Raw genomic sequence first — 13,477 nt, forward strand, 5'->3', positions numbered from 1 at the left:
CACTGGTGGACATCAACCCGCAGATTCCCGCAGGAACATGACGTCAGAGTGGGGCAGCATTTTGACTCCACCGGTTACATCACTCCAGGAGCCTGGCGTCAGATGATGACATTACGATGGTACTTTAACCCCAGTGAGTCTTAACTGGCAATTAGCTGTATGCATTCAAAACGAAGCTTTATAAAAACACAACCAAAAAGGGAGCAAGCAAAACATGAGAAAAACGGGGACACAGCAGATTTCAAATAGATCATATTACTAGATACTAAACCAGAAGACACTTTTCAAATTAAGTCTTTAGAGCAATCCATTACCTTTAGGAATGCTTTTATTTACTGGAAACTTTAAGATAAATATGTTATGTTGTAACAGTTCGAAAATGGATCACATAAAACTTTTAAAACTTTAAATCTTTAAAAACTTCGAAAAAACTCTGTATAATTTAAAAATCTTTTTTTCTGAAAAATATATCTACTCGGAGTGATTTTTTGAAGTTCTGTAAAGTGCTCTTCCACACAAGGCGAGATGCAGCACACCTCTGGGTGGCCGCAGTGTCTCAACCGCAGTGCGTAGTGTGTATGGCAAAACGTGTCAGAACGCACGCTGCCTTAGTAACATTTTGGCTTCAGATAACTCCAAGGACGGACATGAAATGGTTTCGACCAATGGCATTAACAGCTGTCCGCACACAATACACAAATTCATTACAATTATGCCTACGATGAAGGTGCCAGTCTTTCCCCAGAATTATTGACCGTGTTGTATCAATTGAAATAATATTTGCAACATCCCATAACCACAGAGATCTGCTAAAGCAACCAACCAAGGGGCCATCCCTGGCAGGACATTTAGATTGTCATCGATTACAGCTTCTCCTGTGGCAGGCAGGAAAACAGGTTTTCCTAAAAGAAAAATTGGCATCCATGGTTACCCAAAAGGTGTAGCTCCAGGTTTCCAGCCAGAAGGGAGGCGTTCAGTCCTTTGGATGTTTTGACACCTACTGCCAACCCCTCCCCCACCCCACCTGCTACATATATTGCTGCAGAAAATGGCTCCTGTGGTCCCAAACAAACGTATAATATTTGCATCATATTTGCATTGTTTCAGTAAAAAGTATTATCATGTTTTTTTCCTCCAAGATCTATAGGGTATTGAAGCATTCTTCTATTTCTATTGGTTTCTGTATAATCGGAGTCTACATTTCCGCCCTTGTGGAATGTGAGGTCTATCAAGTCTTATCTTGAAAAATATCGGCAGCTGCATCACCAATGGAAGGAATTTCTGTAAGTCCTATGGAATGTGTGCTCATACCCATTAATCGTCTCTGGTAAACCCACCTCCCCCATTCACAGTGTCAAATATCTGATTCAGCCTATTCGGTTACCACATCCGTCCGGCGCTCAAGGCTGCACCGCCATACACTAGCCTCCTGGGAAGGAAGGCCCTGACTTGGCTCAGAATACTTGAGAAATAGATGGTCACTTGGACAAAAGTAGACCTAACATAGGTGACCGAGCAGGGCCCGTTTTGCGCAACTTGGGAGCACAACTAGACCAGAAAGCAGTTCTAGGGTAATTGGCCAGGCTAGTGTTCTATATGTGGCCTTTTCCATTGCAGCCTGGTGGTGGGCTTGAAGAACGATGTTCCAGTAGGCTGGATAAGGTACATGCTTCGCTTCACCCGTGGACAACGCTTCCCTCGTCAGCAGGCAAGGGTTCCACTGCATTCCTAGTCTGTGTGGAACCTTTCCCAGGAGGCACTAAGATGGGCAAGCAATGAGGTGGCCTGAGATGAATCGTTGTGGGAACACCGTTGTGTTAGAGACAAGACATGTTCCATAGTCTCATCTGTTCGTCCCAGCTTTTCTGTAGTTCACGCGCTATCCAGGTTAGCGAGTTCTCCTTTCCGTATGCACCAGATCTCCTCACCTCACAGTTGTCAAAGTGACGCAAGGACCATTTACATGGCAAACAGTTTCTTCAAGCAGCAGCTGTGCTGAAACAAGCCTCTATCTTATCACCCCACCTGCTCCAGCCCATCACCGCATCACTAAAAGAAGGTCTTGCTACCCGGGCAGCTACACGTGGATCAAGTCAATGTCGACTCTTCGTGCCTCTGCGAAGTACAAGAAGACGCACAGGCCGATGCTGTTAATAACAGCAACAAGGTTGAAGACCGGTGTCCAGGATCCTGTCGCTTCAATTAAGTATCCAGACAAATTGACCCAGACGACACCTTAAATGAGAGAGGAGAGAAAGATATGCATAAGTATTTCAAGAGAAGACTGCAGCAGAACAGTTGGTCACTTTGTGCCAGTGAATGAGAGAAGTTACTCATAAGTTCGGTCTGATGGCAAATCCCGTCCTTTCTCTTAAACCAGGTTGTCCTAATGGGAGAGGTTCCTGGGGGGATTCGACAGTAGAATCCCCACTTATTTCCTTCATGCAGAGACAACCACTTGGTGGCACTTCGCCCCTGCTGTGATACTGATGGGAGAATCTGTCTCCTTCCCAGGGAGCCGTCCAAACAGGAAAGCCTGAACCTTTTGCCCGGATTGGTCTGAATATATGAACACTTTCCCACCTCATGAGGTTGTCATAGTCGGAGATCCCTTCCTCACGGTTGTATCCATGAGGTCCTAATAAGAGATCCGTTCACCTACGCCCTGGGTGGTCATGTAAAAAAGCCTTTTTCATCCTCAATGGACCTAATAACAGGTCTTAATGAGAGGCCCCTCCACCTGCTCTGGATGATGCTACTGGATAATTCTTCCCCTCCCTTGGAGTGCTATTAGTCAGAGAACATTTCCCTTCATATCTGGGTTGGCCTGTGACGATTATCTTTCCCCTTCAGCTGGTCCTAAAAGGAGAACCCTTCCCTACTGTGGGGGTGGTTGTAATGGTTGATGACTCCCCTCTCTTGGGAATGAGCAGTTCTGGGGACAATGAGAAACTCACTCCCGTGCTTCAGTAAAATGGGAGCGATCTGCTTCCAGGGCAGTCTGGAGCACTGTAGGTGGAACGCTCACCTGGGGTAAGTGCGCTCACAGGACACTGAAGGCCGAGCGGAAGGGGGCATGTGTTATGGGATGCCCAGTGAAGCTAGTCTAATCAGACAACATGGACAAGAGAAAGAGTTGAGAAAGCAGCCTTCACAGGGCGGGCTGCTAGCAATATTGGCCCATCCTCTGAGCTCGGATCTCATCCACGGTCCTCGGGCGTGCTGAGAGATCCACTTTCCCCAGTCATTTACCCTTCTCTATGATGAAAATTGGGACTTTCAAGACTTTCAATCTCCAAGGACATTCTAACCATCTACTGCCCTGCCCCAGTGTTGGCCAGTGCCCTGGATAGGTAAAGGTACAAATGGGTCAAGATCTAAAGCAGGAGGCTCTAGTTTTGCCGTCCTATCACCAAAGGATTGGAATGCCCTGCCACCTGTCCTCAGGAAAGAGACGTCCCTCATAGCATACCGCAAAGGCACTGAAAACACAACTCTTCCAATAGCCTTGCCACAAGTTCAATATGCTCTACCTGTAACCGCTGACCCCCTACCTGCTCTATGCCACACTGTCTTAATGTACCCGTTACCATGTTTTTGTTTACATTCTGATGCCATTGTTAATGTATCACACCATTGTATGAATGCCATACCACCGCAGCACACTATGTAAACTGCTGTGCGCCTAAGTAAATATCCTGTAACAGCGCCACGATGCCCCAGGGCCGCTGCACGCTTTATAAATTCAAATAAATAAAAATAAAAATGAAACCTTTTTAAAGAAAATGAACAAATTGATCAATTGAAAGTAAGAATATTAAAATAAATGAATTGTAAAGACTACTTACCAAGCAGGGCCCCTCCAGTGTTGGCGACACCTGTGAAGAACAAAAAGAAAACTAAGGCTTGGCACACAAAAAACAAACAAGGCCTGCATCTAGGCACCGCTAATTACAGAGAGCCAGAAGTATAGAGACATTATTACTGTGGGTAATAATATATCATCTGTGTTTAATGATGTTGCAGATGACAGAGGAGTTCTGTGACCAAACAGAGGATTGAGTCAGAAAGATGATCACTTTAATGTGGTCACACAACTCCGAGGTGACTTGCAGTATCCCTTTTACGTACAGTAGGGGATATTACATTCCTAATAAAACATGCCCACACACCGTCATTGCCTTTAATACCTAGCCTCTCGCTTAATGTAAGAGATTTTCCATGTGTTGATGCATATAATCAGTCTAGAATATCTTTAGATTTAAACAAGTATGCAATAGGCAGCAGATGGAATCAGCCCAGTGCCCGTGGGCCTACTGGCAAGTATGGTCAGATCCAAAGTAGCCACAGTGGACCATTATCTTTCAATACATTAAAGCTAAAGCCCCGGGCCTCGAATTCAGCCAGCTTTGACTCTTGATATAATATATTTTATTTTTATCACGCTCGTACGCAGGTGTTTCAGAGTGTGACCAGGCAAAGGGAGGGGAACAGGGGAGAAAACAAAGACAACAATCTTACTAGGCCCAGTGACATTTAGAACGCGCAAGTGCACGGGGAAGGGAAAAAGGGGGAAAGTGCATGGGAGGGGGGAGAAATTGTAAAGTGCAGAGCATAGGAGAGAACAAGATAAATAATAAGTAAATAAATAAATAAGGTGATCAGAAACAGTGATAGTGCAGCCTGTGAGTGGCAAAGTGCAAGGTTAGTCAGATTGGGTGTATCTGATAAGTGCAGAAAAAGAATGGGGGGTCTGTATGGGTACATATACAGGCCCCAGTGCAAGGGGTGGCCAGGAGGCAGTGCAGTAGGGTGGCAGGGTGAGCAGGAACCTGGCCCTGAAGGACAGAGGGTGGCCAGGTGCAACAGTGCCGAGAGAGAAAGCAGATCAGCAGGGGAGAAGAGGGGCAAAGACAGAGGCGAAGAGGAGCTTCCGGAACCCTAGATGGTTCTCCTGAAGTTTCAAGGTGGCAGGGAGGCAGTTCCAAAGGGAGGCCCCAGCTGAAGACAGATCTACCCCCCGCTTGTTTCTTTGTTTCTTTGAAAAACAACTGACCCTGAGGGAGTTAGAGGTAGAGGAGTGACGGGCTCGAGAGGGGAGGTTGACTACGACAGGGGTACTATTGCATGCACTGTAAGATGCGGTACATAGAGGCTACGTGCTCATTAAGGCTAACAAGCCAACACTTAGACACCCCTAAAGGACAGAACAACTCAGAAACAACACTGAAGTAAAACACTTCTATATGATGTAAGAGAATATTTTCCCATCCACAGAAAGCATAATCAATGGGAATTGTAATGAACATCACCAAACCAAGTCTAGTTCATATTATATCCAAAGAAAAAAGCATTTTCACATGTATCTTTCAGAAGCAGGTCAACGTATAGAAGCTCAACACGTTTCGGCCAAGGCCATCTTCAGGGTCAACATACTATTCCAACGTTCATTCCAATGTACCTCACCAAACCAAGTGTAGTTCATACCATATCCAAGACAACAACTAAAACATTGCCCCAAATATCCTTTAGAAACAGGTCAACGTATGAATGCTCTACATTTTTCGTCCGAGGCCATCATCGGGAGCAATAAACTATTCTGAATGGTGCGCTTTCCCACCGGTGAATGTTTTCCAAACTCCTTTCCTAGCTGTCCTCTGTTGCACTGCCTGCTCAACCCCTTCCTAATGTCTTTCTGGCACTGCCCCAAGAAAGCACCTGTAAGCCTGATAGCTTAACACTTCAAACCCCTGTTCACACGCTTTTGTTCGGCAGCTTATGCTACGATGTATGCATGGAGCCGAGTGTGCCACTACCAAGGCTCTCAGAGTACAGGCAATTTATGCCGAGTTACTTTGCTTCCACAAAAGCACCTACGCAGGGTTGTCCTTACAATTTCAATTTAGAAATAATACCCAAAGAAAAGGCTTTTTTGGAAACCTACTAAAATGAAGGATAATTTGTATGCACGCTTTCAGGAAGGGAAAAGGATAGTAGTTGCTTGAACTTTTCATATTTTCAGATTTTAGGTATTATATAGATAAATATCTATCTTTTTATTTGAATGTGTACTTCAATGGATTCCTTTTTTAATTTTGAAATTAAATGGACTTTGATAATAGCGGGCAACAGAGGTAAATGGGATTACTGCAGATGTGAAAGCAGGGGTTAGGCCACAGTTGTGTTCCCCCCAGATTTATACAATGATTCCTATTGCTGGCATAGGTGCAAACTGTTCTTGTAATTCAGCCTGGTGTGAAAGCTGCACGTGTCCAGTTTGGCACTTCAGTTCAGAGATGTACAAACATCCATTGTCCTGAGAGTATTCCCAGTCTCATGCCAACTCCCCTGCATCTGCCTGGTGGTGATGAGAAGGTAAAAACCATACATAACTTTCAGACAGTTTTTATTGGAGCATAGAGTCTGTGCATTTCGCTGCATTGGCCAAATTCTAAAAAGCCCATTGCAACAGCACTTTGAACTTCTCTTTTGCTTATTGTTTACTAGGTGATTGGGTGTAGACAACGTTTGCAAGAACAAAGTAGGACACACAGTTACTCTTTAGTTGGTGAAGCCCAGATTTGCCAGACAGAAGAACACACTGCAAAATAAACGATTGAGACTTAAAAAAGGAAAGATTATCAATCAAAACGTGGTGATGCTTTGGGAACATTTTGAAGTGAAATTCCAACAAGCTAGCACGATGTAGTGGGGGATCTTGCTACAAGGTCCCTCCTCTGCACGTATGTCCGTCTTGCCTTCGAGAGCGCCCCATTCCTGGGACGTCTGAGCAGGGTGTGGAGACAGAGTTTTGTGAGGGTTCGCGATGCATTTGGACCCGCGAGGCTCATAGGCGCATGCGCTTCGGGAGGAAAGTGCAACCCATGATAACAGCGTTTGCTGCTGCTGTACCCACGGCAGCCTTCCGGCGCGCCTCCATTACAGGAGATTTTAGCAAAACTCTTGCGCTTAAGAACTGCCTTCCTTGTTAAATTCATGGACTGCTTCAGCAGTGCTGTTCACTGCTCCTTGGAAATAAGTTAGATCACTGTGATCGTTAAAGCTAGTTACTGCAGCCTCTTCGTCCAGAATTCACTTTTCACATCATTGGCGACGAGGACCACAAAACGAGGCCCACGTGTTCAAGATGCAGGGAGCAACGCCACCCCCTGCTTTTCTGCAAGCCCAAGGTAGGTCTACCATCCCATGGCCCCAGTGGGAACCCCTATTCACTACATATTTGGATGCCTTTTGGGGGGGGGAGGGGGTCAGACTATTCCCCAGCAAGGAGGAGAGCCATGCTGCTAAATTCCATGGGGGTGGAAGGTCAGAGGATTTTGCCTGGCTTCATCCTGAAACAAGCGAGGATGAGGACTACGACCTATTTAAGGAGGACAAAAGATGCATCATTAAGCGGTTTTCAAATAAAGAGAACACAGTCCTGCACCATATAATGTTCTATGGCAGAAAGCAAGAAGCATCTGAATGTGTAGATGAGTATGCCACAAGAATGAGAGAATGTGCAGCTTCATGTGCTTTTGGCAACAACACTGAGAATATGATCTGCGACATGCTGGTGGTTCATACCAACTCGAGGAAGGTACAAGACAAGTTCATTATGGAGAAAGAGTTGGAGCTTGGCAAGACAATTCAGAGCTGTAGAGGAAACCTCGAGCAAGGAATTGGCGGGAAGTGCGCCGGCATCGGAAGTGCATGCTATACAGTACTGGAGCAACAAAGGGAGACCAAAGTGGGCTGGCAAGGATGAGAGAGGTGGTAAAAGAGAACCTTTGAAATGTTGCAGGTGTGCCAGTACTCGCCAACTAGCAAACGATAGAGAATGTCCTGCAAGGAGCAAGGAAGGTTCCAATTGCAGGAGGTTTGGACACATAGCGTTTGCCTCGAGGTGGAAGGGCAAGAAAATGTTGTTAGTGAAAGCAAACTATGATACTACAGGGAAGGATGCGCCCACCATCAGAATGGTCAACAGTACCACTGCAAGGAGAGAGAAGAAGCACTATGTCATCAAGATAGATGGAAATGAAACCAGAGTCGTGGCCGAGTCAGGGTCGGATTTGACTATTCTGCCGATCGACACACATAAAGACATGGTAGGCCAGAGTATGGTCGAAGTAAAGAGAATGAAGCATAGACTAACAGTGTTCAAATGTGCTTCCGTTCAATCATTGGGGTACGTTAACAACAGGCAGACACACACGAGAGCATACTTCGATAATGAAGGTCCAACTGTGTTAGGGTGGAATGACCAGGCCAACTGAAAATTAAACTGGGTCCTAGCACAGAAGACCAGGTCTTAGCAGTAGCAGTAGGAGGAGCGCTAGGATCAATAAAGGAGTTTCCCAGATTATTCTCCAATGACCCAAGAAAAAAACAAAAACTATGTGCACAATATCAGGCTACGGCAGAACGCAATCCCAGTGAAGCATAAAGTAAGAGCAGTGCCAGTTACAGCACGGCAGGCATTACATGCGCAGTTGGAGAGAATGGTCCGGGAGGGCACCATAGAGACAATAGAGTCAATGGAATGGCTGAGTCCCATTGTACTGATCAAGAAACAATCCTCAAATGATCTTAGAGTGTGTATCGACTTGCACAGCTTCAATCTCGAAGTGATCACAGACAGTTACCCGTTGCCCGGCATCAATGAGCTCCTATTGATGATGAAGGAAGCCAAAGACTTCTCTGAGCTGGAAGTGCAGGATGCATACTATCAGATTCCTTCACTCAAAGATTCAAGACCATTGACTGTATTCATCACCCCGGTTGGCACCTTCCAGTTTCGCAGGATGCCCTTCGGTTTGTCCTCAGCCGTGTCATCTTTCCAGAGGATGATGGACTCACTCCTGAGAAAAATTAGGAAATGGGTCATACTTTCAAGATGACATGCTTACTTATAGAGAAATTGTGGCAGCGCATGACAGTGCACTGAAGAAGGTCCTCCACAAACTGCAGGACACCGGTGTGCGTCTACGATATGATAAATGCGCAATTCAAGTGCCGGAAGTGGAGTACTTGGGATACACGATCTCCTCAAATGGAATTAGTCCCAAGAAAAACTTGTTGCAGGCCATTGTGAAGGCCCATGCACCAACTAACAACGAAGAATAGAGATCCTTCTTAGGATTGACTGAGTACTATGCCACATTTGTGCCCAGATTTTCTGAAATGACAGCCCAATTGAGCGAACTATTAAAAAAAGCAGAGTACGAGTGGTGACAGGAACAGCAAAAGGCATTTGAAGAAGTGAAGGAGAAAATCCAGAGGGCACCATGTCTGCGACCTTTCAATCCCCAATGGAAGACGTTTATTACCACCGACGCCAGCACATATGGATTGGGAGTGACTAACTCAGAAGAAAGGAGACACAGAAAAGTGAAAAGGGAAGGTCGAATTCTACCCCTGCTTCCCTTTCCCCCAGACACATGAACCAGAAGAACAGCAGAAAAAACCAAGGTGTTTTAGGGTGTGGTAGCCCGGACTACTTTACCTAGACTACTTTACAGGGTAGGCTATATAAATCACACCCAAGCTAAAGAACGTGCTTTGCGTTATTCTGCAGCCAGCAGCATAACGCTCACCGTGTTCAGAGACCAGCACCCGGCGTTCCTGGAATCGCGGACCTGCAGAGGAGACAAAAGAACATTATTAGCAGTTCCAGCTTACCTGCAGTCTTCCATCCTTCGATGCCAGCTGCTCGCGGCCTTCCATCCCGTTGGCAGCATCTTCAGGACATCGCGCTCGCACCAGAACGAAGCACCTGGGGAGGAGAGAAAAAGGGACAACAGGTTACTCACGGCAAGCTCAGCAGCAACCAAAATCTCCTCACCTGGCTGGGCATATCTTGGCCGGTTCCACTCCGGAAATCACCGCACGCCCAAAAAGACCATCGTAACCTGAAAAGGAATAAACAATACAGGTTAGCCCAAAAAGTTATTAGCGCGCCGCACTTCGCGCTGAACCTACCTTTCTTCATACGCTCCGCGTTCATAAATCCCGGCAGGAGCCGAACCCAAGCAGTGCACCCAGCGAACCTCTGCATACCTAAGGGGGAAACAATCAGGGAAAGACATTAATAGCCTGCAAGAAAGCAAAGGCCCTCAAAGACTACTATAATCGAACTTACCTCTTTAAAGACACTTGAATGGGTTGGCATCAGTGAAGTTAAATCGGTCGCTTCAACCCGCAGAAACTACACGCCCCTGCGCAGAAAGCAGGACGGAGAGCACGCCAGACATCATAACAAGGTGAGGAAGGGGGGCCTTCAGGTCGAGTCCAAGGGGCTGGTGGGAGGAAACGAAATCTGAACCTAAGCCCAGTCTTCCTGTGTTTTCAGGCCCATCTGCCATAGAAGACATCCTCCCGAATTGAGTACATCTGGGGGAAATCGGGCAACCAAGGCACACAGGCGTCCCCGTGGATATCAGGTGAGCGTAACAACGTGAAGCCTCATAACAAAATCCACCTGGGCGCCATGGAGACCTCAGAAATGGACCAACTTGCCCAGTTATTAGGGCAATTGCTCGCAGAAGTGCATTCGGCTAGGTAAGAGACTAATGCCCTGCGAAGGGATCTTGTCGTCACCAAGGAACGCACTGAAGAACTCAGCAGGCAACTACTGCAATCACAGGCCGGGCAAGCTCCATTACCAGAAACAACTACACCGGCACAGGCAACCACGTCGTCTACTGCTCCAGTGCAAATAAATTTACCCGGAACAATACCCTTAGCACCGCCAGAAAGGTTTTCAGGAGATCCAAGAAAATATGCAGCTTTCATGAATCAGTGTCGCCTTTATTTCCTCTGCAGACCGGCTGCATTCCCTAACGATTAAGCACGTGTAGCATTTATTTTATCATATCTAACTGGTAGTGCAGCAGACTGGTCAGTGCCGCTTTGAGCTATGATGATCCGTTACTACGTGACTTTGGGGGCTTCCAAAGGGAAATGGAAAACTCTTTGCCCGACACACCCATGAACAAGCTGTAGACAATGAACTCTTGTCACTCCGGCAGGGGAATCAGGACTTGCTAACATACATAGCAACCTTCAATAGGTTGGTGGCCGAAACCAGGTGGCCTGAAGACAAGAGAACCACATTGTTTCACCAAGGCCTTCGAGGGGAATTAAAGGACGTCTTGGCTCAGGTAGTTGATCCACCTAGAGACTGTGGTGAATTCATCAATCTGGTGGTGCAATTAGATAATCGATTACAAGATCGGAAAGCGGATCGGTCCAAATCCGACACACGGGGCGTGTATGTACGAACCAAAGATGCTACTCCGCGCACGTCAGAGAATACCACAGAGACAATGCAAATTGGAGGCATACGACCACCGTTAACAAAAGCCGAAAGAGACAAGAGAAGGCAACAGCAGTTATGTTTGTACTGCGGACAATCGGGGCACTTCTTAAAAGACTGTCCAATAAAACCTCCCAAGCGAATTGTAGGAGCTACAGAAAAGGATGAGAGTAAGGAGTCGGAAAACTGCCTAGCTCGACAAAAGTAGAGGTCAGTTTGTCAAGTGAGAAGAATGAGCAACCGACCTCACATTTTGCAATACCAGTAATCCTAATCAATCACCAGCAACCTTCAAGGATGCATTCCGTTGAAGCTTACATAGACAGCGGGGCAGTTGGGAATTATATTGATCAAGATCTGGCCGCACGGATGGGGCTTCCCTTAAGTTTTAAGCCAAACACAGAAAAGGTGACCACAGTAGATGGGACTGAAATTGCTTCTAGACCAGTAACCCGATGTACAGCAGGAATACCCCTGCTGTGCCAGGATGGACACCGGGAATCAATTTCCTTCGATCTCATCAAGGCGACTCAGTTTCAGCTAATTTTAGGGATGCCATGGTTAGTTGCTCATAACCCTCGGATAGATTGGCGTGCAAGAAAACTGACTTTTCCTCATGATTGCGCCGCCATCTGCTATCTCCAAGAAAACAAGTCCGGTTTCAAGGTTTCTATGAGTCCAAGAGTCGTATAGTTACACTTGGCGCAACCAGTACTCTCCCTGAAGAATATCAAGATTTCCAGGATGTGTTCCAGAAGGAACAAGCTAATACGCTACAACCGCACAGGTCCTATGACTGTCAGATTGACCTCATACCTGGTGCAGAGATCCCTTGCGTTAGAATCTACGCGCTCACCGAATCAGAAAACCAGCATCTAAAGTCCTATCTGGACCTGTACTTGGCAAATGGGTTCATTCGCCCATCCAAATCTCCGGCAGCCAGTCCCCTGTTCTTCGTACCAAAAAAGGAAGGGTACTTAAGAACCTGTATTGACTATCGCGCCCTGAACCAGATCACCGTGAAAAACCGATACCCACTGCCCCTTATTCCCGAGATGCTAAGTCAAGTCAAAGATGCCCAAATTTATACGAAGTTAGACCTCAGAGGAGCGTACCACCTGGTCCAACCAGGGCATACAGGCATCCCCGTGGATATCAGGTGAGCGTAACACAAGGATCCCACATTGCAAAATTTGACAGAGTGGGTCAGAAAAGGATGGCCAAAGGAGAAAGCCGTTCCAGAGGGGCTGAGACTATATTGGAAAGTAGTTGATGCGATATATGAATTGGATGAGTTACTACTAAGAGGTGACCGGGTCATTCCACCGACGGGTATGAGTAAAGTGATTCTCTGCAGGGCCCATTCGGGACATCTGGGGAACAACATGACACGGCGCAGGGTGAGAGATGCATACTGGTGGCCATGCATGGACCATGACATCCGAATAATGATGGAGAGATGCCATGAATGTTTAAATAGTGACAAGCAACAAGGTTAGACATGCACTACTCATTCCCACAGAGATACCAGAGGGTGTGTGGTACAAGTTGGGTCTAGACTTCATTGGACTGCTAGAAGCCATGTCACCAGACCACAGAGACAGAATAATGGTTACTATTTGTCGAAGTGGGTGTAAACAGAATTTTTATCTGACATCCCCACAGCGACAGTGATAGAAGTTCTCACAGCAGTTCTTCAAAGCGAAGGCTTACCCAAGGAGATAGTGACAGACAATGGTGTCCAGTTGGTCTCCAGAGAGATGGATACATTCTTAGTGGAAATAACATTAAGCTGATTAAAGCCTCGTTATATCATCCCCAGGCTAATAGGCTAGTCAAAAGGACCAACAGATTTATCAAAGGTGCACTGCAATTAGCCAGAGCCTCAGGTATGGATCCATACAAAACATTGAAATAGGCTATTACATCTCATCGCCTTACTCAAAACAGGACCACCAATGTGTCTCCTTTTAACATGCTGAAGGGTAGAAGGGCAGCGCCCACACTGGTACCGCCTTGGCTAAACAGAGTTAGGGAGGATGAAGTTTTGGACATGGAAGATGTGTTTTGGAGAATTCAAAGAAGTAAGGCAAATATGAAGAGAAGGAGTGACGAAAGATGAACAGTGCACAGAACAAAGTACAAGATCAAGGATCA

At 46.3% G+C, this 13,477-nt stretch overlaps 1 protein-coding gene across 2 annotated transcripts in view; it reads right to left on the bottom strand.

The window, feature by feature from the left end:
- Positions 1-289: 289 nt before the first annotated feature.
- Positions 290-13,477, bottom strand: part of SLC17A9 (solute carrier family 17 member 9) — a 227,757-nt gene continuing 214,569 nt past the window's right edge. Inside the window, exons 13-14 of one of the 2 annotated variants that reach the window (XM_069650756.1) lie at positions 3,849-3,878; positions 290-2,235 (exon numbers count right to left, since the gene is read on the bottom strand). In XM_069650756.1, coding sequence (XP_069506857.1) covers positions 2,078-2,235; positions 3,849-3,878 — 188 coding nt within the window. In that variant the 3' untranslated portion in view covers positions 290-2,077. The remainder of the gene's footprint in view (positions 2,236-3,848; positions 3,879-13,477) is intronic. The other variant, XM_069650757.1, reaches the window with a different exon arrangement.

The sequence above is a fragment of the Ambystoma mexicanum genome, chromosome 3p (genome assembly GCF_040938575.1).
Source record: "Ambystoma mexicanum isolate Mex_15411 chromosome 3p, UKY_AmexF1_1, whole genome shotgun sequence".
Classification (NCBI taxonomy): Eukaryota; Metazoa; Chordata; class Amphibia; order Caudata; family Ambystomatidae; genus Ambystoma; species Ambystoma mexicanum.